This window comes from Antennarius striatus, chromosome 4, assembly GCF_040054535.1.
Source record: "Antennarius striatus isolate MH-2024 chromosome 4, ASM4005453v1, whole genome shotgun sequence".
NCBI classification, from domain to species: domain Eukaryota; kingdom Metazoa; phylum Chordata; class Actinopteri; order Lophiiformes; family Antennariidae; genus Antennarius; species Antennarius striatus.
This window is the reverse complement of record NC_090779.1, coordinates 20,632,501-20,659,228: the sequence shown is the minus strand read 5'-3', so window position 1 is coordinate 20,659,228 and position 26,728 is coordinate 20,632,501. Positions and strand designations below refer to the sequence as shown.

General features: G+C 41.5%; 1 protein-coding gene across 2 annotated transcripts; it reads left to right on the top strand.

Moving 5' to 3' along the window:
* Positions 1-706: 706 nt before the first annotated feature.
* Positions 707-25,864, top strand: prickle1a (prickle homolog 1a). Of its 2 annotated transcripts, none has more exons than XM_068313895.1 (8): positions 707-932; positions 16,600-16,803; positions 19,219-19,332; positions 20,525-20,662; positions 22,732-22,935; positions 23,091-23,277; positions 23,366-24,238; positions 24,347-25,864. In XM_068313895.1, exons 2-8 carry the CDS (start codon positions 16,615-16,617, stop codon positions 25,207-25,209), a joined length of 2,568 nt encoding a protein of 855 aa, XP_068169996.1. In that variant the 5' UTR covers positions 707-932; positions 16,600-16,614; the 3' UTR covers positions 25,210-25,864. The 2 variants fall into 2 exon arrangements, with proteins under 2 accessions (XP_068169996.1, XP_068169997.1); XM_068313896.1 differs by lacking the exon at positions 707-932 and adding an exon at positions 11,602-11,760.
* Positions 25,865-26,728: the final 864 nt, after the last annotated feature.

Sequence of the window (26,728 nt, the reverse complement as noted above, 5' to 3'; positions counted from 1 at the left end):
CAGTACCTTAGTTCCTCTTTGAACCCACAGGTACCAGCACTCATGACAGTGTTGATACCGTAAGATTAAAAAAATCAGTGGGCTCCTTCTCAAGAATAAAAGTGAAAACGACTAATTAAGGCATAATTATTTTTTTTTACAACTTTACATCTGTATAATGGTCTTACACTAATTTGTGAGAGGTGGCCAGTTTTTTTAATATATGATCATTCTAGCACTTTTTTTTTTTTTTAAATGCAGCTTAGCAATGGCCTCTTTTCAGTGCAAGCATATAGATTCACCTTTCATGGCCTCTGTAAATAGGAGTAGTGTTACACTGTGTGTTTGAGAGCACACAAAGCACATTGACAACATTTTGTATTCATGGAGAGAGGGACGAATAGGTTTGTAAAATATATCATATTCCTACACCCGGAGAGAAACAGTTTGCAGGGATGGAGGTGAAAAGTGAGGGCATGCTTGATTTTTTTTCTTTTTGATTCGAACAATTTTGAGTTCAAATCCACTTCGTTTTGTAACATTTAAAATGCACCACCCGTTCGTTAACTCCCTCATTGCTGAAGCAGCAGGAGTTAAATTCACAGGAGCGTTTGTCCACTGTGCTCCAGACGGATCCGTCTCTCCGGGATTGGTGGGGGCTGTTGGTTTGAGCCAATGGGCAGGGAGGAACGCTGATTTCATCTGTCTGTGACGGCGCAACGTGCGCAGCTGAGCGATGTGTTGTGGTTGAAGAGAGCAGAGCAGACTAGACCAACGCAGCCAGTGTCTGGGGTTTAGTCTTTGCGCTTCGCACAGCTTTGCGCCACGGTGGTGCGCCCTCTTTGGACTTTTCATCTCATGCCAATGAGACGCTGCGCGAATCGCTTTTTTTTTCTAACTTGAGGAATATCAGTTCTGGATTTTCTTTTAACTGCGCCTGAACACTTTGAGAGGTAAGTGGAGTGACTAATATGATTTTTTTTTAAATAGCATTTGCACTTTAAATGAAATTAACTTTGTATACGGTTGCATTGGTTTGTCTTTTTTTTTTCTTTTTTTTTTTGGTGTGAGTTTATTTACGTTAAGGCTCTTCATGGTGACGCGGGTAAAGGTAACACTGGTCATTATTCAGCTTTAACAACCCAACTTTGTTCTTAATTTAAACCGGAAGACACTCTAGAGTTCGATGGTAACTTGCGAAGTAAAAATCCTCCAATTGTGACTGCGCCTTTACGCAGCAACATTACCAAATTGACGCGTCTCAACTTCACTGTGCAAGAATAAACCTCGTTTGTTAAAATAAATAAATACATACTAAATAAATAAATAAATAAATAAAAGTCAGAGAAGTGTAGTGAGTGGAAGCGTGGGGTCCCTCTGGCCTCCAGATGTATGGGATCAGCTGTCGCCTGTCACTTAGGTGACAACTGGTCGGCGCTCCGTGACTGCAGCTCCGGCCGCCACTGCAGGGCTCCATAGCTGTCAGGAGAATGTGGTCACATACAATATGTGAAGTCATCATCACTTTCAAGGTAGTATCAGCGTCAGTATTCTGCCTTCCTTTCAGAAAAGGGTTAGGATTTTTCAGTTCCGTGTATAGAAATAACGCTCCTTGCGTGAAATCATCAGTCCTAATTGGCCTCTCCCAAAGCTCAACACACCATAAAGTGTGTCCTTTGAAGAACAATGATGACAGATGTCCCAGGTTCAAACATTTCTGTCCTCAACTGTGACAAAGTGCTAAACTTACATACCACGAGAAGCATTCGGTGTTATTTTTAACCATGTTTCATCGAGAGAATACTTTGCTGTCAGTGGAGCACAGGAACCATCATCATAAGCTAAGACCTGTGAATGCCCCTCATGGGGGCTGACAGACTAACAGACCCACTTGGATCAGGCTGGCCTGATCTGTCATTATGGTCACAGCTGACAAAAACACATTGCTGGTCCCAGGACAGTTCCGCTTAAAGCCTGACTGTGAGGTGACTGGTACTGCATGAGCACTGATTAAAGAAAAGATATGAGAGTTTAGGCTGATTAAAAAAGACATTTCTGATGCCAATGCAGCCTGCAGTTACTCTTCTGCAACTGCAGGTTAAAGTCTAGCTGTGATGCATAAAAGCATATCTCAATCATGATCTCTTTGAGCCACAATAGCAGTCCAGAAATTAATCATAAATTAACTCTGGAAAGTGACCAGTTTAGGAAAAAGTGATAAATGAAGACTCAAAATTGTGTGGTGGGCACAAATACATGGAGGACAACCAAGGTGGTGGTGTCATCTAGTGGCTGAAAGAAGGGCTGACACTTTCGCTGCTCAGGAGTCTCAGAAACTCATCCACAGTGTTATCCTTGCAACCTGACCTGAGCAAACAAAACGTCTTCCGAGGTTTTACGTGGGATGAGCACAGCTGCTCAATGCAATCCTTCAACATTCATTTGAACTCACTGTCGTTCAAAGTCCTGTCCAATGCAGAGAGGGGTCATGCATTCGAGACCCAAGCAGAGTGACGTTAACAGACGTTTAGCACTTTCATGCAAAGTCTGCTCACTCATTTAAATGTACTTTAATTTAAATGCTGGATGCGCAGTAATGTGTGTGCTGGAGCATGTGTCTCACTCACAGCTGCAGTTGCTTAAAATTTAGATGATCTAACAGGCAAGGCATGTGTTAAAGGATGTATGAGCTAGGCTGTTCAGCTGCAGGTGAGAATTTTCTGTGACTATTCAGTTATTTTTAGACCAAGTGTTATAAAAGTAGTGTTTGGGGCGCAGATCCACGTGTCATGCCGTTTGTTCATGCATCTTATTTGAGAAGTACCATTAATAGAATCAGAAGACATTGTGGTTTATAATTGTCGTGGATGGACAAGCGGAAATAATTGTGATTAGTTGATGTCTGTGAGCCTTTGTTTGATCACGGAATAGTTTGATGGTTTATTTTAGCACCACAGAGACTGGATGATGTTGAACTTGGTAGCAGAAAGGAACATAAATAGAGAGGCGTGCGAGTGAGGGAGACGAGGATGAAGAGAGAAAAAGCGGTCACCTATGTGTATGTATGGCTGCCTGTAGGTGTTGGAGAGCGTATGTGTGGCACCCAGCTGAGTGTGAACGAGTCGAATGTAAGTCCCAGTGTCCCTGTGTATACGTTTCCCACTGTTGATTTAAAAGACCAGTACCAGTGAAATGTACACAGAGGCCTGTTTGTGCAGAGCTAGAAATGAATCACCCTCACGTCCATGTAAATCGCCTGTAAGCCAAACACTCTGGCAGCTTTTTATCCCCAGACGTGGTCCAGCTCACCGCAGTCGGGCTAAAAGCGGGAGAGGGCCGTGTGTTGTAAGGAGCTGTCAGATGAGGCCAGTCTTTCATGGCTCTGGACAGGGAGATGTGGCATGGAGTCAGGTTGCCATAGACAAACTCCAGAGAGCAGAGCACATTGACTGTAAACTGTTTGTGGTAGGTTGGCAGGAGGCTGGATGAAGTACGACTTGTTTAAACTCTGGTGGTCCCTGAATCTGTGGTCGCAGGGCCTGGCTGAAAGGACGGTGGCCTGGCTGGTCAAATTTAAGCCGACGTTAACAATGTGTTTGTGGTGATTGGAGAACTACGGCACACGTTGCTCTCTGTAGGAGATATTACTGCAGCTTTAATGTGTCCCATGTAATAGTTCAGAAGTCCACCCACGTATGACCAATCCACGACCTGGAGATAGAAAGAGCAGCTCACACCCAAGGCAATAAATTAAAGAAGAAGAAAAGGGTGTGCGACTTGCAGACAACATGGCGACCGAACACAGGGCGAGATCAACTGCCATATGTCGGCGACTGTAAAGGATTGTTACTCTCCCGTTTATAATTTTTGTTTCTGTATGAACCTGTCCAGAAACCGTGGAATACCCAAAGCAGACCTACGCACATGCGTCAATGTGGAAAGTAACGATTGTGTCCTCACCTGACATGCCCGTGTTGGAGGAAAGGCATGCCTTGAACATTTTATGTAAATTTACAGAGACATCTAAATGTTGTTCTCCATTAGTGCCACAAAGGGACAAACTGCAGCACATTCTCGGATGAGCGATAGTATGCGATTACAGGAGTTTAAGAGAACACCGTTATTTACCGGTATAAACCATAAACGTGACTGTAAACAACACGCCATCAGGGTAAGGTGAAAGACGAGCATGGGAACGAACGATGAAAATGAAATGGACTTGCTGCAACTTGCTGAGCCTTTTAACAGATACACAGAGATGCATTGATCAGACAAACTCCACTGAGTAATAAAATCTAAATAAACACTTTTATCCTCCCTCAGACTGTCACGGTGCCAGGAATTTGAAAGCCATTATCCGTCCTGCCAATATAATGATTTTTATTTATTGTTTGTATTTGCTTTTCTAAACTTCTTTTGTTGGAATTGGCATCTTAACAGTACCAGTTTAGCCAGCTTGTGTTGTAAATCACTTCGGTATGTCAGCCAAACTGTAAAGGCCAGGCCCGCTTCACTTCAGAATAGGTTGCTTATCAGTATCAAGACCCACGTTTGGACCAGAACCATTGTCACATACAGTAAAGACAGAACACGAAAACATAGCATGAAAAGGAGGAGCAATTCTAAAATGGGCAAAAACTCATCTTTGCTTAAATATTGAGCATCCGCTGTGTGAAAGGAACATTGTGCTCGCGGCAGTTTCCTCTCCTATAAGGTTTGAACAGCATCACGTATGCGACTCAGTGGCATGTGCCTGCAGCCGCGGCACACACTGGATCCACATGTTCAGGATTATTCTAAAGTGATTAAAGGTAGTTAGGGATTTAGCGCTTCCAGGCACAACTCTGTTTATTAGGCGCTACAGGATGATGTTAGAGGAAAACTGGTTTGGCTCTAACAGGAGTTTAATGCCCGAGCAGATCTCTGGTAACCACACGGCATAATTGTGGTCCTAAACATCAGACCACCATGATGATGAAAGTCATACTTGACACACGTGCTTTATTATCACCACCATGTATAGGCGTGATGCTCAGGTCTGATTGAATAGTACATAATAACCAAGGAGCAGTGCTACAGACCTGCATGTCTGTCTTTGATAAAAGGGAATAACATATAGAGAAGACCAGCATCAGGCATCTCTTCATGCAGCACGGCATGTTTTCTCCTTTGTCGTCCACATCTTTTGGAACCTATCCAAGCCATCACAGCATCGTGGCCTAGAAGCAAAAGAAAACACATTACCCTGAGAGTGTCATTAGAAGGCCCAGCTCATTCCTCCTGGGACCCAACAGGGGTTCGAGTTAAAGCTTTCCGGACCCACAGCTGGAAACATGCAAAGCGCTCACACCCCTCCCTTTCCTGCAGCGCTTGTTCCTCCTGCTCCGTTGACGTTTTCACGGAGGGTGGGTGGAGCCAGTGAACGTGGACAATATGGAAAAGGTCAGCAGGGTTTTACAGTGGACTCTAGAGGGCAAGTGATTTTTGGACTGACAACAAAGGCATTTCCTGATATTCTTCATAAAGGTTAGAGCTGCAGACGGGAGGAGCAGCAGCTGGACGTCTGCCAGGATGTTCCCCTCAGAACATTTTCTAATTGAAACTTTGATCTGGATATATTTTTATGCTAAAGTAATTAATCGTGTTTGGAGAATTTTTCCAAATCCAGTTGAGTTTAATTATAATAGCTACTTTAAAATGCTAAATCATTTGAAGATTTTTTTAAATGTTGCTATTTGACAGAAGATTCCTTGACGGCATCGTCAAGGTGTTGTGTTTGCCATAATCGAGCACAAACTTCACATTCATAATGCATCTGTAGACTCCTTTCTGTTTCAGCTGGCACCTCAGATGTGGTCGGTTTTGTAAATTTACACATTCCATTCACTGTAATTCATAAAAATCCTCAGATTCTAAATCTGTTATTTCAAATGGGTTCGATTAATCTGTTTTTCTTGCCTGCAATTTTATATATTACTTAAACTCAGACTGTCTTACATCACAGTGAAGGTAGATGTTGTCATGTCACATACAGATGGGTCAATATTGACAAGGCTAACTGAGGACATGTCTTGCAGAGCAGGAGTCGGAGGTCCACAATGGGCCCACTGAGCTGAGGCAGAAAGCGTTCGTTTGACCACAACAACCTGATGGCAGCTCCTAGTGAGAGAACGGTTCAAAGAGACGGGGTTTTGTTTGCTGTGCTTGCGTTGTCTTCCTGTTAGCAGCGGAGCTCCAAAAAATAACAAGAGCATTGGCGCACCAGATGTGTGCCTCAGCTCTGTCATTTCACTGGACGATGATTTATGATGCTCAACAGGAGTACAAACTTGAAAGTATCACAGATTTTAGGAAAAGGATTGTTATTTTGTTCATCGTTCATCCATGGCACCGACTAAAATTAATGAGCTCAGTTTTAGCATCTCCCAAAATAGCAGAGTGATGCCAGCAGAAGCTACAAGTTGTGTTACGTGCAGAATAAGATCTGCCCATGAGAGCTGGCATCTTCAGGTTGGTGCTAAAGAGACGTTGTGTTTTTTTCACACTACTGTACTTTCATTCTTTTTGCCAATACACACGCACGCACAGACACACACACACACACACACACACACACACACACACACACACACACACACACACACACACACACACACACACACACCTCTTCAAGTCATACCAGCCATCAAATATTAGTCAGACACTGTAAAAAAACGAAGGAGGGATAAGAAATCCATTCAAGAATGCCATGCCCTATTGTGAAAATGTATTTTTTCATTCATTCATTAATATTCATAAAATCAAAAAATATACAAAAGGTCAAGAGAATAATGATTAATTTGTAAACTTAAGGCAACACAGTGGTTGGAAGAAGGCAAACTGTTATCAAATGTTTGTACTGTATTTATACGATTATTCAACTTACTCAAATGTACATACAATATACCCAAATACTATACATCATCACAGAGAACTCAATATGGAAAACAGATGCTTAGATAATCAGATATAAGATTGCCGCCCAAGATGCACAGCCTCTTCAGACACAACGGATCCACTGTTTGTGAATTAGGTCTCTTTCTGTACATTTGAATTGGAGTCACATGAGGAGGTTAAAAGGTCAACAACATCAGAGCAACAGGGAGTCTTACAGAAGCGGTCACTGGGCCTCCTCTTTACTCCCTCTGCAGTTTTTACTACCAACTTAATGACTTAAATTGTGTCCAGTTAAGCAGACTTGGAAACAAGCATCCCTGCTCTTAGTCATCAGAGTTCCTCTGTGCTGTGTTGCTGGAGCATGTGTTAAATTATAACACTCCAAAAAGACTGTAATAGTGTTTGTCCAGGAATGTTAGTAATTACTGAGATCCTGAATGAGCAACTCTTAACAGTTTCGGAGTATTGTTGGATTCCACAGTCGTCTTTTGAAGCCGTGCAGCTTGGGAAAACGCTTCCACGTGTAGGAATACCCAATTCTTCTTGTACGTTGACTTGCTCAAAGCACTCAAGCTCGATTATTGCTTGTTTTGTGACGTCGGTCTCATTCATGTGACCGTTTGAGCCCAAGGCTGGAAACACACAGGAAATAGTTTCCTTGTCATATGAAAGATATATGGTTGAACTTTTTTTTAGAGAAGTAGAGCAGAAAAAGTCCAGATATATGAGCTCTGAGGCTGAAGCAGTGGGTGGGTTACACTGTGTAAAAGTGTGAGGTCATAAGCTAAAAACATCCTCAGATCATCAAGGTTGAACATGAACATTAACAAAGTGGTAATGGAGGTGATCAAAACTCCCCCTGGGCATTTTGATCCAATGCCATCTTCTAATCACTTCCAAATTTTCAGTTTCATTGAAAAAAAAATCCAGAGCTTTAACAAACATGGCTCAGATTTTTACCACAATTTCTTAATGGGTAGGTTTGTAATGGGCTTGTCCATGGGGACCACACATGACAGTCTTGGCTTTTGCTGATCCAGTACGTCTGTCAGTGCAAGTGAGTCGTGTAAGAGCAGCCCATTCATCCTGTGTGTGCAGACAGCCACAGGCTTTTGTTGAGTTATAGTGTCTTCAAATAAAGGGGCTTCCTCCCTTTAACAGCCCCTGGAGCTCTGGAGCTCCACTTCCCATTGTTCCCAATGAGGTCCGTCTTTTACAACTAGGTAACAGGGTGTCAGGTTGAGGTTGAAATATGAGCTGTCCTAATCGTACGTCTTTGCGATGTTTGGGAATGTTGTCAGACAACGCTGTTCTTTTATTAAGGCGGGCGAACGATGTTGTGTTGTCATCAGACCACGATCAGTGGGAATACTGTGTTTTGTATTAAACCAATTTTTATTACATCATACATGGCAGGACAGGGCCACCGCAGAATATATAAAGTAGGAATAAATGAGTAGATAACTGTTACCACTGATTCATATCCATTCCAGTTGAATTATCTACTCAAAAATAGCATTACCGCAATTTATGATTTAAGAAAGTTGTAGAACATATTTATAACTTTCAGCCAGCACTAAAGAGTACAGGCCAATAAATCTCAAATCCTTTCCTTTATTTTATTTTTTTTCCTGTTTATAGTCCTCAGCAATCAGATGATCTTTGGTGAGGTCAGGTGTTAGGGGAATAGATATTTCTCCTCCTTTTCCACAAATGCTTCTATCTTAGATTCAAACCCTTCCATCAGCTGCCTCTGGTGAGTCAGAGTGAAAGAGTAAGAAGGGGTTATGTGAGGGTTATAGGGCTAACAAGCCCACAGTCTGACCTGAGTTTGTCAGCGCCAATCTAGCTAAGTCAATATCAATGCGCTGACTGCTCCACCAGTTGACCTTTCCTTCCCTCTTTCAAGGCGTAAAAAGGATTGTTGTTACAGTAGAGTGATAGGCTTTTATTGGCCTTTATAACTGAGGCCTTTGTTAGGCTTGTGTCCTGCTAATACCCGTTGGTAAGTCATTTAAACCTTGAGAATGCCTACTTTTTATAAGGTAACTCACACACCAGTGAGAGCTGATCTCAACAATGGTCATCACTGATGGCAAGTTAGAGAACGACCTTCCCTTTGCTCACTTTGGTAACCTATTCTCTCAGAATGGTCTCATATAAACATGTATCTGCCCATCTTTCCACACTTGGGCCTTACAGGCTTCCTTACTGTGAGATACATTCGCCGACTAAATGCTTTGTTTTATGGATCCCTTTCGTCAAGGACGTGTTTGGACCAGAGAAGAATGCAGCTTTATTGTCGGTAGTGGATCTTACAATGATCACCCCTGTCCTGTTGTTGTCAGGGCATGCTAGTTGTGGGTTACCTTGCCACTTTTCCGTTTTTACAGCGGTGAGCAGGTACGGACCAGGTGTGAGGTGCTCTTCGGGTCATTGTGGCTATGACAGGGGAATGGGTTGTAAAACCCCAAGGCCATGGATTTATGGGTCATCTGGTGCTCTCTAAGGTCAAAGAGTCAGGGATGCATGACTTGTCCAACTTAATATTATTCAGTTCTCTGAGTCAAACCTTGAACTTTGCAACCAGGTATTTCTAACTTTAAAATCTTGCATGACACTTAGGATTTTGTCCTTCTCAAACAAGCGAGACTAAAAATAATCCACAGTTGTTTTTAAATAGTCATTCTCAAATAAAGTCAATTCTAAGGCCACCAATTTTCTTTTGTAATTTGTTTCTGTTATGTCTCCACAACTTGACTTTAAAAGATATCAAAGATTGTTTGAACTGTTCAAACTCAAACTGTCTTCTAAATCTGAGAGTTTGAAACGAAAAAGATTTCATAACAACCTTCACACATGGGAAAAGTTGTGCACAACTGATGAGACGCTTCTACATATTGGGCCAATTAGGTACAATTCTGTTCATGTACACTGTGAAAGTTTTAGAGTATAATATCTTAACATAGCCTTTAACACATGACTGATGATAATGATGATTTCAGTCAGCCTTTTTAATTTTCATGTTTGGGAAATCAGAGAATGGAAAAAAGTTTTTATGGCATCCTGAAAGTGAAGCACAGGTGAACTATGCTTAATTGATGCTTCTTACGTTTTGCTGATATTTTAAGGTGATATTAAAGGTGTATTGCCTTTTCTTAAAGCATTTCATTGATATATAACAGTTGTGAACCATGTGAACACCATTAAATAAGCCCCACTTAAAAATTCCACAATGTCAATGCTTCACACGTGTTTGCCCTCCCATAGTTACACCGTGATGTCAGCTCCACAAAAAATGAAAAGACTGCCAAAATGTTAATAAAAAAAACAATCCTAGCTTTTTAATATTTCTGTCTTCCAACTAAAATGCCGTGCTGCTTTGTTTTAGGCCTAAATAGGTTGTGTTAACCCTCTACACCAAAGATTTTGTTTGAAAATCATGACGTTTTACTCGCTACAGTTATGACCACTGTAAAACACATCCTTATGGGAGAAAGTAACACTTTGACTTTGCAAACAAACAGCCCCCAAAACTTGCAAAAGGTGTAACTGTCCTCCAAACCAAGTTTGACCTGAACTGGTCACTTTTGTTTTCTTAGGCGACAGGAAGAGAATCATGTTGTAGCATTCCTGCAGAGGTGAAGGAGAAGCAAAGGTCAACCCTAACCCTATGGAGTTTCACTGAATGTGATTTGTACATTTGCATTTTACAGAATAAGGCTATCATCTCAGTTAATGTCCTTTGCACATTAATGGCACTTCAAAAATCCCCTGTATAAGATTAGATGCTGTACTCTGACTGTTTTGACTGGGGTTTAAAGATGGGTAAAACTGAATTAGGCCTGCAACTAACTGGAAAACAAATCATCAGAATTGACAAATGAATGGAAAGAGTAATGATTATCCAAATTGTTGGCTGGCTAATCAATTAATGTGCTTATTGTGGTGTTTCACATTCATCTGGCAGATGAGAGGCATTTTGAATTAAGTTACACAGCATTAGTCACGTCACTCATGCAGTATTACACTGATTGGTCATCCTGGTAGACTTGATCCAACATTCACTTGATCCAACATAAAGCTGCAGTTAACAGATCACTCTATGCAATGTAGCAACATTTTAGCACTCTAGAAAAACTAGAGAAACCAAATCTAGAGCATAACGTCCATCACCATAACTACATCTTTGATATACTGATACAAAGTGACAAATAAAAGTCTAGTGCAGTAGCTGTGGAGTTGTGGACAGTGTGGTAAACCAAGCTTCAGCACCAATGATGTGACTTGTAAAAGTTTGTGTGAGCTGCAGTTCCGTCAGCGCTTCTCACTTCAGCATATTTGAAGTACGAGAGGAGGGTCAGCAAAGAAAAGCCTCGTTCCCCCAGCCGAGCCATGACTGGCTGTTCTGAGGTTAAGGGGCCGGGCCGAGTTTAAGACTGTTTGGTTGGAGAGAGGGAGGAGGAGGAGGAGGAGTAGGAGGAGTAGGAGGAGGAGGAGGAGGAGGAAAAGGAAAAGGAGGAGTGGTGGTGGGTGAGACAGACAAGGGTGGGATGACCATCTGTTTGAGCTCCCCCATGTACAAGCAAACACACTCCCCTCTCAAACACTCTCCAACGCTTTCAGACAATCCACTGCTTGACTCTTTGCAGTCTTGGCTTTGCTATGAGTTGTAACTGCGCCGACAGCCCAGACAGAGAAGGTTGACTTCTTCTGTGGTGGATACCGAGCTCTGAGGGTCTTGCATAAATATGAGGCAAAGAGGCTGGAGAGGAAACTAGGGCTGACAGTGGTTCTATAAGAACCTTCTTCCTGCTCACCTCTTGAGAGTCAGCTGACACTGAGGTAAGACCTGCAGGAATATGACTGAAGATGTTTTGTGTGTGTGTGTGTGTGTGTGTGTGTGTGTGTGTGTGTGTGTGTGTGTGTGTGTGTGTGTGTGTGTGTGTGTGTGTGTGTGTGTGTGTGTGTGTGTGTGTGTGTGCGTGCGTGCGTGCTTTCTTTGAGGTGAGTTTGATATAGAAATACCCTAACCTTAACTTCTACAAGTGATGAACATCCCTGAACTTTTCTACTGTATAAAATATGCCTGTGTCAGCAAGTGAAGACTCTAAAGGTGAAACTGAAATCTCTTGCATTATCGCTCTCTGTTTTGCATGATTAATAAGTGATCAAACACACACTATGCATAAATGGAGTACTTGTCCCTTTTCTGATCTTTGTGGAAGTCAAAACTCTGCCTTCAGAAGGACATTGTCTCCACATTGAGGTCCTGTGAAGGGTGCAGTGGCTCAAAGAGCAGATTTTAAGCTCCAAGTCCTGCAAACTTAATTTACTTGGGTGACAATGTGTTTGATGACTGCTATGTGACAGCAGCACATGTGTGATGAGTTCAGTTCGACCACCATAAGCAGGTGGTCTCCATCGTGTAGATCATAGGGGATGTCACTCCCATCCATTTGGTCTTGGAATAACACTCCTCCAGCCATGAAAGAATACCTCAAAAGCTGACCAGGTTCCAGCTATGTAGCACCTCGGCACTGCATAAAATAAGCTCCTCTTGTTCTCTTGTCAGCCACAGGCTTTTAAGCAGCATGTACACCTTTTATTTTAAAGTTGGCTGAATTCAAACCTTCTTAACAGAAATGTCCAAAGTTTGGTGCTCAGTTTGCTCATTGGATCACTCAATAAAAAGTTAGACTTCAAATGAAGCTCACCTTAAGTATTTGAACTTTTTGATGAAAAACATGATCTAAATTTCTAACCATTCAGATTTCCTATGGGGTGCAATGTTTGAAGGCTGTAGACATTTATATACAGCAAGATAGTAGGGTTCATAATAATTTGATAATTCCAGAGTTAATAATTATCTCATCTGGCATTAAAACCAGATTGGTCTTTGGTTCAAGTTCACGGAAGTAGGGACCATGAAGAGACAATCGTGTTTTTCTCTTCAAGTAAAGTCTGTCATGCTTTGCTGAGTCTGCATGTGCCAAGTTAAACATGTTGGGCCGGCCCAAGCTGACAGAGAGCACTGTGTTGGGTTGTGTACATGTCCATCACCCACTTCCTAGAGGAATATAGGCAGTAATTCAGACCAGAAGCTGCTTATTTTCCCTGTACACTCTCTCAAAAGTTGTTAATCCAAAGCTCCAGTGTCTGGATATTTGGGGGACTCTGGTTAAAGTGCACTTTAATACTCTTTAAAATGTCACTGACAGCAATATTTATTGGTCTCTTCAGGAGAGGTCTTGTGAGCGGTTTTTAGTCCAGTAGAAGTGATAAATAATGTTACACTTGATTCAGAATCCCTCCAGTACTTTCTCAATGGTTAATACAAATTTGAGGATTATTTTGGTCCTTGATACATCAAGTTTGGAGTCACGTATCCTTTGAGTTCCTGCTGTATGATGCTTATTGGAATTGACCCTTTCTCTGACATCAGCCTGTTGGAGTCATTGTGTACTTTTTTTTTCCACAAAAGACTTCTTCATTCACTGAAAATAGCCTGTAGGTGTTCTTAAACTATTCAATAACTGAAAACCATTCAATGAAAGCACTTGTTCTAGTTTCCCTCTTTGGTCTACCTTGACTTACATTCCATTTCAATTGGGGAACAAGAGACATTAACATTTTCATACAGGTCAGTGTGATAGCACCCCTGCTACCCTCTTGCTCTCTGTGGGTAGATCAGTCAGATATGCAAGCCTGCAGCTCCCAAAGCCATGTTAACAAGCATCTCTACAAAAGAGTGAGGGGCCAGTAAACATTCAGGACTGCAGGGGTCTGTTAGTGTGGGAGGAGGGCAGGGCAGGGGGGAGTGGAAGTTAGAAGGGGGAGTAAAAACCAACCACACAAACCATAGGGCCCTTGTTGGGAGAAAAACTTAAAAAGCTAGCTAAAGTGATCAGTCAGTGACTTGTTAGATGACTCAGTGCTTCTATCATTCAAAAAGATCAGAGTATTCTCTGTAGAGTTGGAGGAATGAAATGTGTGACATCTAAAGGAAAGCTTAGCATGCAAGCAGATGTGGGTGTATGAGAGAGAGGCTTTGCTTAACAGCCGTGTACATCGTTTATTCCACTTTATGGGCCTGGCCTAAGTTCAAGCCTGACATTCCTGTGAGTCAGGTTTGGCTGAGTGATACATTGTCGAGGGGCCTTGGAAAAGTTGTGAAAGCAGACATCTTTTTAACAAATGCCCATGTCTGATAAAAAGTGAAGCTGTGGTGCCAGTCTCGATTTCTGACAAGAGCTACCTATAGTTACTTATCTCCCCTGTGAAATCCAATCTGCTCGCAGACAGGTTATTTTGGTCTCATTTGCAAGTCAATAGAGGCGAGCAAAAATTGAGAGTGTGATATTTCTTGCCTTGCTGTCTCATCTGAAGACAGTATATCTGGGTTTAAGGGGTTTAACTGTTATGTATGAAGAGATAACAGACTCCATCTTCAGGAGAAAAGACACTCTGAAGAAGATAAACAGGCTCTTGATGGAACAAGCCTTCACTGGATTCTTTCACAAAGGCGCTATTGTTCAAGACATCAGGTGGCTTAATAGGACATGTCATAAGCCGATGCGCCTGACTTGACACTTTGAGTTACAATAAACAAGCTCAAAACAAAACCACTGAATCCACACTGGGCTTTACGAGGGCATACCAGTATTTGGCGGCTGCAAGGTCACAGAGATGGATCTATGGCTGACTCGTAGCCACCAAGCCTGGTTTGCCCAGTGCACAGCAGAAGATTTATTGTCACATACAGTCATCCGTAGTACAATGTTTGTTCTCTGCATTTGACCCATGCCCGAGGAGCAGTTAGTAGCTTATGGAACTATACCAACCTTCCAATAACTCCATGATGCTCTCCATACGACAGCAACAGCCTCATCCATAGGATCATTGTATATATCAGAATGAGTTGTGACTAACTAGTAGTTGCAAAAGCATACAGCCGACTCTGACACATTGCTCAGGTTGCTGCAACTGTTGTGCTGTGGACAAATAGAAGTCCAGCTCCATATGTCTGCATGCCTGTCAATGCTGGCTTCAGCATAAATGTATACATTCCCTCTGCATGCATGCATAGGAGCTGCACACTCTCAGGGGCAGCCAGCCATGTATATCATTCCAGGAGACTGTACAGATATTCAGCCTTACTGTCACACTAGTGTTCAAAGACTGCACTCGAGTGTGTCTGGTTTTCTCAGCTGTCCCTCCCCTGCCCTCTGTGCCCTTGCCAGCCATGGGGGGTGGATGCTTGGGGGAAGGTGATCTGAGGGCCAGGCTACTGGACACTGGCTGGGTTCCCATTTGATCTCAGCTAGAACCCTTGGTCTGAGAGATGACCACAACTGCACACACATTTATCACGTCTGCTTGTTCCAGCAAAGGCTGCAACAACCCAGGAAATAGAGTGGACTTTTAGGAGTGATGTAGCTAGTAACTGATAATTATTCATTACTAACATGAGTATTTTATTTTTATTGTTTGATGAGATTTCTTCAAATAGATACTAATGTGCTTAACAGCCAAAATGTAACTTTTAAAAACAACAAAAATAACATTGAACTGTCTTGGTTTGTTTGTGCTGCAGACTATTGAGTTGATCAATGCTCCTTTAGTGTAGAGGTGTTGAACCACCACTGTGATCTTGTTCTGTAATGTTGATTTGGAACAGTACACCACCACAGCGGTCTTGTTTTATACATTACAGCGTTTTCAGTCATGCAGTTCAATAGGTCAATAAATCACCAGTCTGATTCTCTACAGTATATCTCCTTCTTGTATTGCCTTGTCCGGGTCCAGCTAAGAATCTGCTAACCCCGTTCATCCATGTCCCATCTACATATCTCATTCCCAACTAATCACTTCACCTGTCTAGCATTGTTCTGTCCATCTGAAAGAAGAAAGCATGATCAGACACTCACTGCAGCAGGTTGGAAAACAAACAGACCAAAAGAAAAGCAGAGATGAAAAGAAAATCCAGGCTTGTGGACATTCCGCACATGGTGGCCCTGTTTATACAGAGTACAGACTCAACCAATGAAGGCAGTGTCAGCATGTGGTGTCCCATCTTGGGACATAGCATAGCACTTGAAAAGACCATAGTTCCACAGATAAGGTGAAACTTCTGGTGCTGTTCTTTCTTCTGAGTTGATTCATTCTGAATTACAATATTGAAAAGGAATGTGTGAGGTCTATGAAACGCTGCCCAAGACTGGATGAACACATAAACAACTCTTATTCATCATGTATTTATAAATCGTGACCTGTTTGGTATGATCACTTTAATGACATTGAATGTCACCTAATGAGGCTTTGGGAATTTGGGCACTACATCCTCAAAACCCATGTGAAGGAGCAAACTTTTTTAACTGCCTGCAAACTGGGAATGAAAAGGTATACTTTACGAGTATTTTTAGGAAGTCGAGCCATTACCAGAAGTGAACCCAGGAAAACTTGGTCAGATACTATAATAGGCTTTTGATGAGGACTGTGAACCTCATGAAAGTTGATAATGGTGTGATTCAGCTCGTGGTAAACATTTAGTGGCAAAGCATGAATAAGCGATCTTGATTAGATGAATAGCATTGCGTGTAAATTTCCTAATTGCTTGTTTCTTGTCCTTCTCTCAAATACCTCTTCCTCCCATCCTTTTCAATTTTTGCCTTACCTACCTAGTGAAAACAGCATCAGATGAGCCTGGTGAGTGCGAGTGCATCAGGTGTTGGCTTTCAGGGTGGGGTGCGCCAACGAGACTTGATGATGGAGCAGAAAGTCAGTAAAATGACCTCTGGCTTCCAGTGCAGCTCCACCTCTGATGATGACTCAGGCTGCGTTCTGGAGGAGTATGCCTGGGTACCACCTGGCCTGAGGCCTGAACAGGTGAGTAAAATATATATTTCAGTTGAGTTTTCTTGATGCTAAAGTTCTTGAAAATCATGAAGGTGTACAACAAGCAAGCATTGTACAACAAAGGAAACTAATATATTTGATTGTAGTACCTATTTCAGTGGTTTGCTAATCATGTATTCCTGAACCATCACATTGAATGGACTGTCAGGAAGAGACATCACAACAAAAATAGCTCTGACCTTATTTCTTTTCCATTCTAGCCCATTTGGATGTCCTAAATAAATCCTATCCATCCCCATAACTGAAAAATGTACAATCTCTCAATAATGACACCTATGGGACAGACAATTTCATAAATCCTGTGCTTGGGCCTTTTGTTAGAGCAGATTTGTCACGCTCTACCGACCAGGCAACTACAGGGTGGATGTGTTTAGTGTCATTTACTAAACTTGCTGCATGGTAAAGTCTGCTTGTGATCATCAAACATCTATTTAGAGGAGGACTCAGTGGGTCGAGCCCACTGATGCTGGCAGCATCGGGAATCAAGAAGCTGCTTTGAACAAGCCCTTTTCACCACTAAAACAGCTGCAAGACAAACATTGTGACTCACAAATCTGCTACAGTCTGTTTCCTAATTTTTTAAGTTTCTATTTTTTCCATGTCTCTTGATTGTCTTGTCAAACAAAACACATGTCGGTAATAAGGGGCAAGAAGAGATGTGCTCACAGCAAAAGAAAATCTTAAATCCCAAACATGCAGGATCTTTTGTTTTGGAAATGCATGGGTCAGCTGTAATGCCTTTATTGTCCTGAATTGGCCCACGTATTATAGGTCATCATTACAGTGAAGAAACAGATAGGGTAGTGGTGTTAGCAGACTGTTCCCCAGCCCCTAAGGAGCTGGATGAGGGGTAATAGCTGCATGAAATGGGCATAATTTATGGTAGGGGCAAACGTTAGGTTGATTGTCTGGTTAAATTGCTGTTACCCCCCTCCAGACAACCAAAGCTGCAGGAAGGCCCCACGACACACAAGACAAGCACACCCCACCTTTTTATCTGGTCGGCTGTAATAGCCCCTCCCTCATAAAGTTTAGTTTTCAGTGGTCCGTCCCAAGGGTCAAAGTGCCAATGTAACAGGCTGCTTTGTCCTGTCCCTATAGAGACAAGCATATGAGTGGAAAAACAATCCTCAAACTGATTTGACCTGTTGACCTGCCTGATTTATTTACTGCAATGTAAATTTCAGCCAATTAGAAAAAAGATTTGATTTAAGGGGATTCCAAAGAAGTGTATGGATCTGTCTGTTTTCTGTCTTTTAAAGTGCTTTGAAATGTTTGTTGCCATGATTAAACGCTTTATCAATAAAACTTGATTGATTGAATGATCTGCAAGTGCAGCAAGACAGTGGCAAAGATTTGTTGAAATGTGAAAAAATACCTAGGCTTTACGAAAATTAGAAATGTCTTTAAATACGTCAAATCAACTGAAAAGTAACATGTCAGTTTGTTTCTGTCTTAATTTACTGAAAAGATCCAAAAACCAGACATTATAAGATGTTTTCTCTAAACGATGTGTTATAGAGTTAGAAGAGTTAGATTTTCTGTCTTAGAATGATGAGCTGAAGCATCCAATATTTATAGTATATGCTTATAAAGTACCCAGTTGCAATCAGATGAGAGGCCTGAACAGATCAACATTAGTAAATTCAACATAGAATTACCCTAACTGACGAGTGGGTTCAAGTCCACAACCTTCCTGCTAACCGCTGAGATGCTATGGCTGTAGATCAACTCCTGCTGCTAAAGTAGTACTGCTTTTGGAACTTGGTGGGCTCATATCAAACAGTAAAAGCGGTTCTGCTCTTAATATGTGAGGAGATGAAAAGTGCTCCAAATAAGAAATTGGGACTTTGAGCACAGCAGTTCTGTAGTAAATAAAAAATCTGGAAATGCAACTACTAAAATGAATCTTTCAGTACAGTCATCAAAATGATCATTGATTATTGATGTTGTCTGTTAAAAGCAAACATTTTGATTCCATTAAGGGGTGACCATGTAATAAATACATTTTGCACAGAGCTGTCCCAGAATCTGTCTAATTTCAGATTTATGTCTTGGTTCTAAAGATCTCTGTAGAGAAATTTGTTTTCCATAAGCTCTTCGGCATACAATCCTAACCATAAAATATTGTTGCAGTTGAAGGAATGAAAACCCATGAAGTATGTCTCCTTGGGGATGGAGGGGGTTGAAACAATGCTGCATGTTCACATTAATGGTGTATTTGAAATAACAGTATAATTTAGGAAGGGTCACATTTATCATGCTTGGTGATCCACTGAGCTCTTGAGTCGTGTTTTTCAGCAATGTGCTTGAGGTTCTCTAAACTGGAATTGTGTCCGTTGGTGTTGTTAAGTCTAATCTTACTCTATGACATCATTTCTCCAGGTCCAATTATATTTCTCACATCTGCCTGAGGATAAGATCCCCTTTGTGAACAGTCCAGGAGAGAAATTCAGAATCAAGCAGCTAGTCTACCAACTTCCTCCACATGACAATGAGGTGAGAATATTTTGTGTGCAAATGTGTCAAAGCAAGTATTATATAACTTTGGACCTTGACGTGATTGGGGAATGAGCTCATCAGATTTTCTGGGCCCTTTGAAAATGTTTAATTAATGAAACTTTCTCTTTCTGTCATTTCTACGTGAATTGGATTTTTTAAAGGTGAGCCTTAATGGTGTTCATCCTTTTTGCAGAGCATGCCTCGCAAACTATGCATACTAGCTTTACCACACTTGACACATAAATCAACTACAAGAAGTTATACCTTTTGACATTGTGAGCTTAATTTTTAATTTTTTTTTTGCGCTTTCCGTGGAACCTTGATTTTTTAAGATGCCTCTAAGATCATCTACTCCCCAGCATACATCCAAAACAATCCCCTACTCTAGACTGACCAATGAAATGGTGGACATGTTTCAATGCCTATGTGTTTGTTAACCACTAAGCCCTCAGAATTAACAGCTTCGCCAACTCCATGCCGTCCCACTAATGTGAGCTCTTGGCATTCAAGTTCACATCCCACTAGGGGATTTTTGTTCCACAATCTTGTAGACATGCAGTATTGGCACAATGCGACTTTTGACTTGATGATTTTATGATGTTTGCTGGGAGCCCCCACCGGTAAGATTCCTGTCATAGCAGTGCTTTTTTTACGAGGACTTCTCAGTGGGAGAGAGGGACTCTGGTTAAAAGAGGCTTTATGTGATGCCACCACCAGAGTGGCACCATAGTTCGACTTGGCCATCTCTGTCTTCCTTTTGTTGCTCGTCCTCTTGACTTCACTCGAAACACAATCCTTGTTTGGGTAAACGTCTGCTTTCCCTCTTGTTAAGGCTTTGGGGAACATCAAAAAGGCCTGTTGTAAAAATTATGTTCTCAATCAGGGGTTGTTGGTGGAGGTTTAGGGGCTGTAGGAAGGGCAAGTTGGGGTCAAGAGTTGCCTTTGTTCAGCAACCTCTGGTATGCACACTGCTCTCTCAGACTTAACTAACTTTATAACCTTTTATTAGCCACCAACAGACTTTTAATTGGATCTTACACTCGTGTGATATGAAAAACATACTTAAAATCATCATTTATTCAACAGGTTTTTAAATTTTTTAGAAGAACAAAATCTCACCCCTTGCTTTTAAAGATTAGTAATATGTAACTGGGAATCTTGTGCATTTACTTGTCACTTTCTTTCCCAGCTCCGTTACTGCCAGTCCCTCAGTGAAGAGGAGCAAAAGGAGCTGCTTCTGTTCAGTGTCCAGAGGAAGAAAGAGGCACTGGGGAGAGGCACGGTGAAACTCCTGCCCCGCAATCTTTTGAACAACATTTGTGAGCATGTAAGTTTCATGTCTTGTTTACTAGAACTATAATGGTGGTTGCGGCATGGAGTTGTTTTTGTAATGGATTCCAAGGCCAGATGCCTTCTCAGTAGCACTGAAAACAGAAAAACAACAGCAAAAACAGCCTGTCCTCTGCATATGTCTTCCATGTATTTTTGACCAGTCTGGATACATTTTGAGCTAATCCTTGCAGGAAATCTTAGAAATGCTTGCTGGCCATCCTGTACATAATCACAGTACAGGTAATCCTCAACGAACCCATGCAATTGGTTCCATGACCTGAATTGTTCATAAATTTCAATCTATAATTACCATTTGAAGTCATTTTAATTGCCATTATTACTCTGAATAGAGAGTAGAGAGTAAAGTAGGACTTTATTCATCCCTTCAGGAGGTTCCATCAGGGAAATTAATTAATTATACAAAATACAAAAGAATACAAAAGTATTATTCCTTAAGACTTACCATAAACAATTGAAGGACATAAATACAACACATAATGAAATAATATACAGGTACAGATCATTTTGAGTTGTCAGTTTTCCAAAAAAAATACATAGAAAAATAAAAATCAATTTTACTTCATTTCACTTGACTTAAAGTCTGTCTACCACAAATATTGGAATCACAAAATCACTAGAAAACCATTAAAAACACTATATTGTAATACCCTGGGTATTTATTATAACTGCAGTTGAGATTGAGCTCACAATTACAGGCTTTATCGGGCTTCATTCATCTCTTTACACAGGAACTCCGAACAGAAACACAGCTCTGGCTCATAACTAACTCACTAACTCTCGTTCCCTTTTCCCATGTCTCACGAACTTCCCACAGCACAATACATGCGCAGCCTAATTCTGAGGGCAACTTCACAACAGTCTGAGTTAACACAGGTTATCACAACATCATGTTACTGTACAAGAAATTTCCCTACATTTCCCAGTTTGGGATAGATAGATAGATAAAGTCTGTCTGTCTGTGTCTGATAAATAAGAATAGAAACATACAGTATAATCACATTAAAATACATACGTATACAGTGATACCTTGTTACTCGCAGTTAATGCGTTCCAAGACCACCCTCAAAAAATGAAATTCCGCGATATAGCAACGGACTATTTAATTTATTATTTACGGTAATGTAAAGGTTTATGAACTGATACTTAAACACCTTATATCTGTGTTACCTTTTCCACACTATCTACTGTTAAACATCACTCGTGAATTACATGATTACTTTGAATCCAGATTTATTTACGCACAGTGACTTTTTTCTCCTTATAATTTAATCCTTGCAGAGAAGGAAGAAGAAAACACTTCAAGGAACTCTCAAATGGTTTTTAAGTGTACCAAACAACAACAGCCAGAGTCAGTTGTTGATGTTGACAATCCACTGTCTGATAAAGTAGCACCATAGTGAAATGTACCTTTAGAGCAAAGGAAGAGGAGTTGGAAGGAGTTATTTTTGGTCAGAGGCAGAGTTGGCATCGGAGATCATCACCACTACCACTGTCATCACTATACTTTGCTTTATGAGCCATGATGAATAGTAAAGTATCCAAGTAGGTAAAAAGCCTGGGATGCTTAGAGACCGAGAGCAGTGCTGCTCATTGGGAGTTGCTGCAGAAAGAGGAACTGCAATAGAGAGATACGGCAGTGCACGGTTCTTTGTATCTCTGAATGTTCGTGAGTCGAATGTTGGTATCTTGAGTACTGCCTGTAGATGGTTTGTAAAGTTGTTCCCTTTGTGGACTGACTTACATAAACAGACATCATATTTACTACCTTATCAAGGCCTGACAATGTCTTAGTTCCAAGGAGTTAACCTTTGTGAATCGGTCATACCAAAATTCCCATTGGCAACAACCATGCAATGAACTGCCAACTTGTCCAGGAATATCCTGCCTTACACCTAGTTGGGATAGGTTCCAGCACCTATGTGAACCCAAACAGATAAGCGGTTAAGAATATGAGTGAATGATTTAGATCATATTGATTGTTTTGGATCTACATCTTAAGCATAAAGTCATTACATTACAATGAACCATGTATGTATATTACAGTGTAGTGAGAAAATCAACGGGGGAGAAATGGCAGTATTCACTTCAAGAGCAGGCCCTGGACTGTGCTGGCACCCTGCATGTTTTACCTGTACTACATGCAGAGAACTACTAGTGGATCTGATCTACTTCTACCATGATGGAAAGATCCACTGTGGAAGACACCATGCTGACCTTCTCAAACCACGGTGTTCAGCCTGCGATGAGGTAACACTGACACAACACTGAAATACTGTGGAAAAACAATGTAGCAAGGGAAAAACATCCAAAGTGTGAATTAAAGTCCTCTTGGCACTCCATCGATGAATGAATACATGGACTAATGATAGCGCTTCAAATCCTGTGTATATCTCTGTCTACAGCTTATTTTCGCTGATGAGTGCACAGTTGCAGAGGGGCGCCATTGGCACTTGAAGCACTTCTCCTGTTTTGAATGTGAGACAGTTCTTGGGGGCCAACGCTACATCATGAAGGACGGTAGACCATACTGTTGTGGCTGTTTCGAATCTCTTTATGCCGAGTACTGTGAAGCTTGTGGAGAGCACATTGGTAAGATAATACTCTTCTAGAATAAAATTCTTTGTATGATTCTGAAGCCTTTAGATTGTTCACCATTTTGTCGTTTTCACTTTTCCAGGTGTTGATTATGCTCAGATGGCCTATGATGGGCTCCACTGGCATGCCACAGAGGGCTGCTTCAGCTGTGCCCAGTGTAAGAGCTCACTGCTCGGTCGTCCTTTTCTGCCACACCAGGGCCAGATCTACTGCTCTAAGTCCTGCAGTCTTGGGGAAGATGTGCATGCCTCTGACTCCTCCGACTCTGCTTTTCAGTCGGCACGCTCACGTGAATCCCGCCGCAGTGTGCGCATGGGCAAGAGCAGTCGTTCAGCTGACCAATGCAGACAATCACTACTCTTCTCGCCGTCTGTAAACTATAAGTTCCCTGACTTGAGTGGAAATGCTGATGACACCCTGACCAACAAGCTCACCCACATGAACCTATCTGAAGAACATTTCTGGAGAGGGCGCGGTGGGGAGACTGAGGCCCCAGAGGACCAGGAGGAGGAAGAATGGGCTGAACATGAAGACTACATGACTCAGCTTCTGTTAAAGTTTGGAGAACATGGGATCTTCGAGCAAGCCAGTGACTCCAGACCCACAGATTTTTGGATTTCAGAAAAGGATGTGAAAATGAAGCCGGATTCTTCAAAACTTGAAAGTGGGGATGGAAGCGGAAGGGGGGACTTGGCTAGTAAGAAGTACCAGGCTGACATGTACTGGACTCAGTCACAGGATGGGCTGGGGGACTCTGCCTACGGTAGTCACCCAGGACCAGCAAGCAGCAGAAAGATCCAGGACTTGGAATTGGATCATGGAGCTGGTGGAGGATTCCAAGGGGAAGAACCTAAATGGTACAATGACTCTCTTGAGTGTATCTCGGATGGACTCAAGAAGACAAATCAGAATGTCCGAGATTCTATGGACTCACTGGCTCTTTCCAATATTACTGGTGAGTAGGCATGATGTCAGATCTTTGAAAATGTTTTATATGATGGCAGTGTGGTTGTCTTCCTCAATGCATGTTAGACATTTTCTAATGTTTTTCTCTACTCTCCAGGGGCATCGGTAGATTGTGATAGCAAAGATAGACCTTTGGAGTATTCTCTGCCAAGCTTCCATGAACTGGATACAGAAGACTGTGAGAAAACCAGCAATATGGGAACACTTAACTCCTCTATGTTACATCGAAGTTCAAATTCCCTGAAGAGTCTTGTATCTGAGCAGGAAGAGGAGCTAGAGCAAAATATTCCTAAAGAAGAGGAAGTGGTTCTCCCAGATGACAGACCCAAACCTAATGTCCCAGCACTCAGGAGGACGCGTTCACAATCAAAGCCACAGCAAGTTAAATTTTCGGATGATGTGGTGGACAATAGTCATTATTGCAATCTCCCAATGCGCCAGCCACCTATGAGTGAACGGACACGCCGGAGAGTGTATCACTTTGAGGAGCAGGGACAGGAACTTCACTCTGGTCGCCACCATCACCACCACAGGAGGCACCGCAGTCGCAAGTCACGCTCCGACAATGCTCTTAACCTTCTGCCAAAGGAGAGTGCCCGTAGGTGCTACAAAATGGAGCATACAGGCAACGCCTTCAGCACCAAGCAGCACCATGCCCTCTGTGGTGAACCTAATCCTTCTGTTATGTCAAACTACAGGCTACCCCCTATTCCGGGGAGATCTTCAGGACTGTATAGGGATGACGATGACTGGTGCTCTACATGCTCTTCTTCCTCCTCTGATTCTGAGGAAGAAGGTTTTTTCTTAGGTCAGCCCATCCCTCAGCCCAGACCCCATAGATACTATTACACTGATGATTTGCCCAGCCCTTTTACTAGCATGTCTTCTCCTTCTTACGGTGAAAGGACTAAGACAAAAAAGAAGAAAGGACACAAGGGGAAAAACTGCATAATTTCATAGACTTGTATTTCACTCAGCTTTCGGCAATCCTCTGCCACTCACTTCTGCCTTTCATGTCCTGTTTATTGAAACAATTTTAAACAGTGTGCTTGCTATTCACAACATTACACAATTAACAACACTAAATTACCGAGGTGTTTGGACACATCTATATTCTGAATCATCTTTGGTGTACACATTTCTCCAAAGTACAGTAATGTTAGTGTTTGACAGGAGTGCATATTTATTAACCACCTTCTAAACTGTGTGTAATGATAAACTTATGAATGTATATATTGTAACCCCCCGCACAAAAAAAAATAAAAAATTAAAGGTTATTTTTTATACCCTTTAGGTCATGACTGCTTTGTAATAAATGCCACTAACATTTAATTAGCAATTGGTGTGGAGTCACTTTTTCCATGACAGTTACAGCAAGTCAGTGTCTAAATGTCAATTTTTTTCTGACCAAAGCTCCTCAAATGTATTATCATCAAGACTTGTGCGGGGCTAACATTAAAAAAAACAACAACTGTTTGTATTAAAAGGCCAGGTTGAGTGGTGTATTTGTGGATCACTGTAAGAAACGTGTTGTAATCTGTATAAATGTAAAAAAACAACAACTGGAATATAAGGTTAAAATGGATGACAATTGTAATAAAAATATATATCATTATTTGTGTTTTTTTCCTAAAAAATGTTGGATATATATATAAAAATAGGAACCTATAGTACTTTAAGGCTTTAATGTTTACAAAAAGTTTAAGGATAAAATATTTCTAAATCTTGGATCACATATCAAGTTAAATGAAATTACTAGGGCTTTGAACCAGAATCTTTTGCCAATCGGTTCATTCCGAACAGAAACATATTTATAACATTTCCGGTTTTATGTTCCACCCTTAAATTGACATTCCTGAACCGGTTAGATCAAAAAATATAGTTCCCAAACCGGTTCATAACGTTCTTTGTAAATATAAATAGGTAGGTAGCTTTAGGACTTTAAAGTTGACAACTAAAGAAATTAGTTTATGTACTGTTGGTTTGTCCCTACAGTAAATAGAACAATTCAGCACTGATCCAGTTACAGAGCAGAGGATGGAGAATCAGAGGGAGACAGAGAAGCTGCTGCAGCTGATGATGAAACGAAGTTTGTGTATTTTATGAGCTCACCGGGAAGCGAATACGTGAAGGTCTGAACGAAGCATCTTGTGATCGGATAAGAACATAAAGAAAACACCCGATACATGTCCGGAGCGTCGGAGGAAGTCCACCGAGGGAGATTAAATGTTACAAAGCGCTGGTAGTACGGGGACTCACTGCACTGAAAATGACTGGCAGCCAATGAGTTAATGTCTAAATCAAAAAATGTTTTTAATATCGACAGACTGCAGTGTTTACCTGTTATGAATATTGGGAAACTATCTTTTCCTTGACTTATATGCCTCAACTTCCTCTCCGCTGTCATCACGCATTGAGTGAAAGACAGGAAGGGAATCATGAGGTCAAATGTTTTATTCAAGAGCAGGAAAAAAACCCG

Coding starts and splice junctions, on each gene's coding strand:
- prickle1a (XM_068313895.1), top strand. CDS start 16,615: ATGAGCCTGGTGAGTGCGAGTGCATCAGGTGTTGGCTTTCAGGGTGGG. Junction 19,333..20,524: donor TTCCTCCACATGACAATGAG/GTGAGAATATTT, acceptor TTTCTTTCCCAG/CTCCGTTACTGCCAGTCCCT. Junction 23,278..23,365: donor AGCTTGTGGAGAGCACATTG/GTAAGATAATAC, acceptor TCACTTTTCCAG/GTGTTGATTATGCTCAGATG.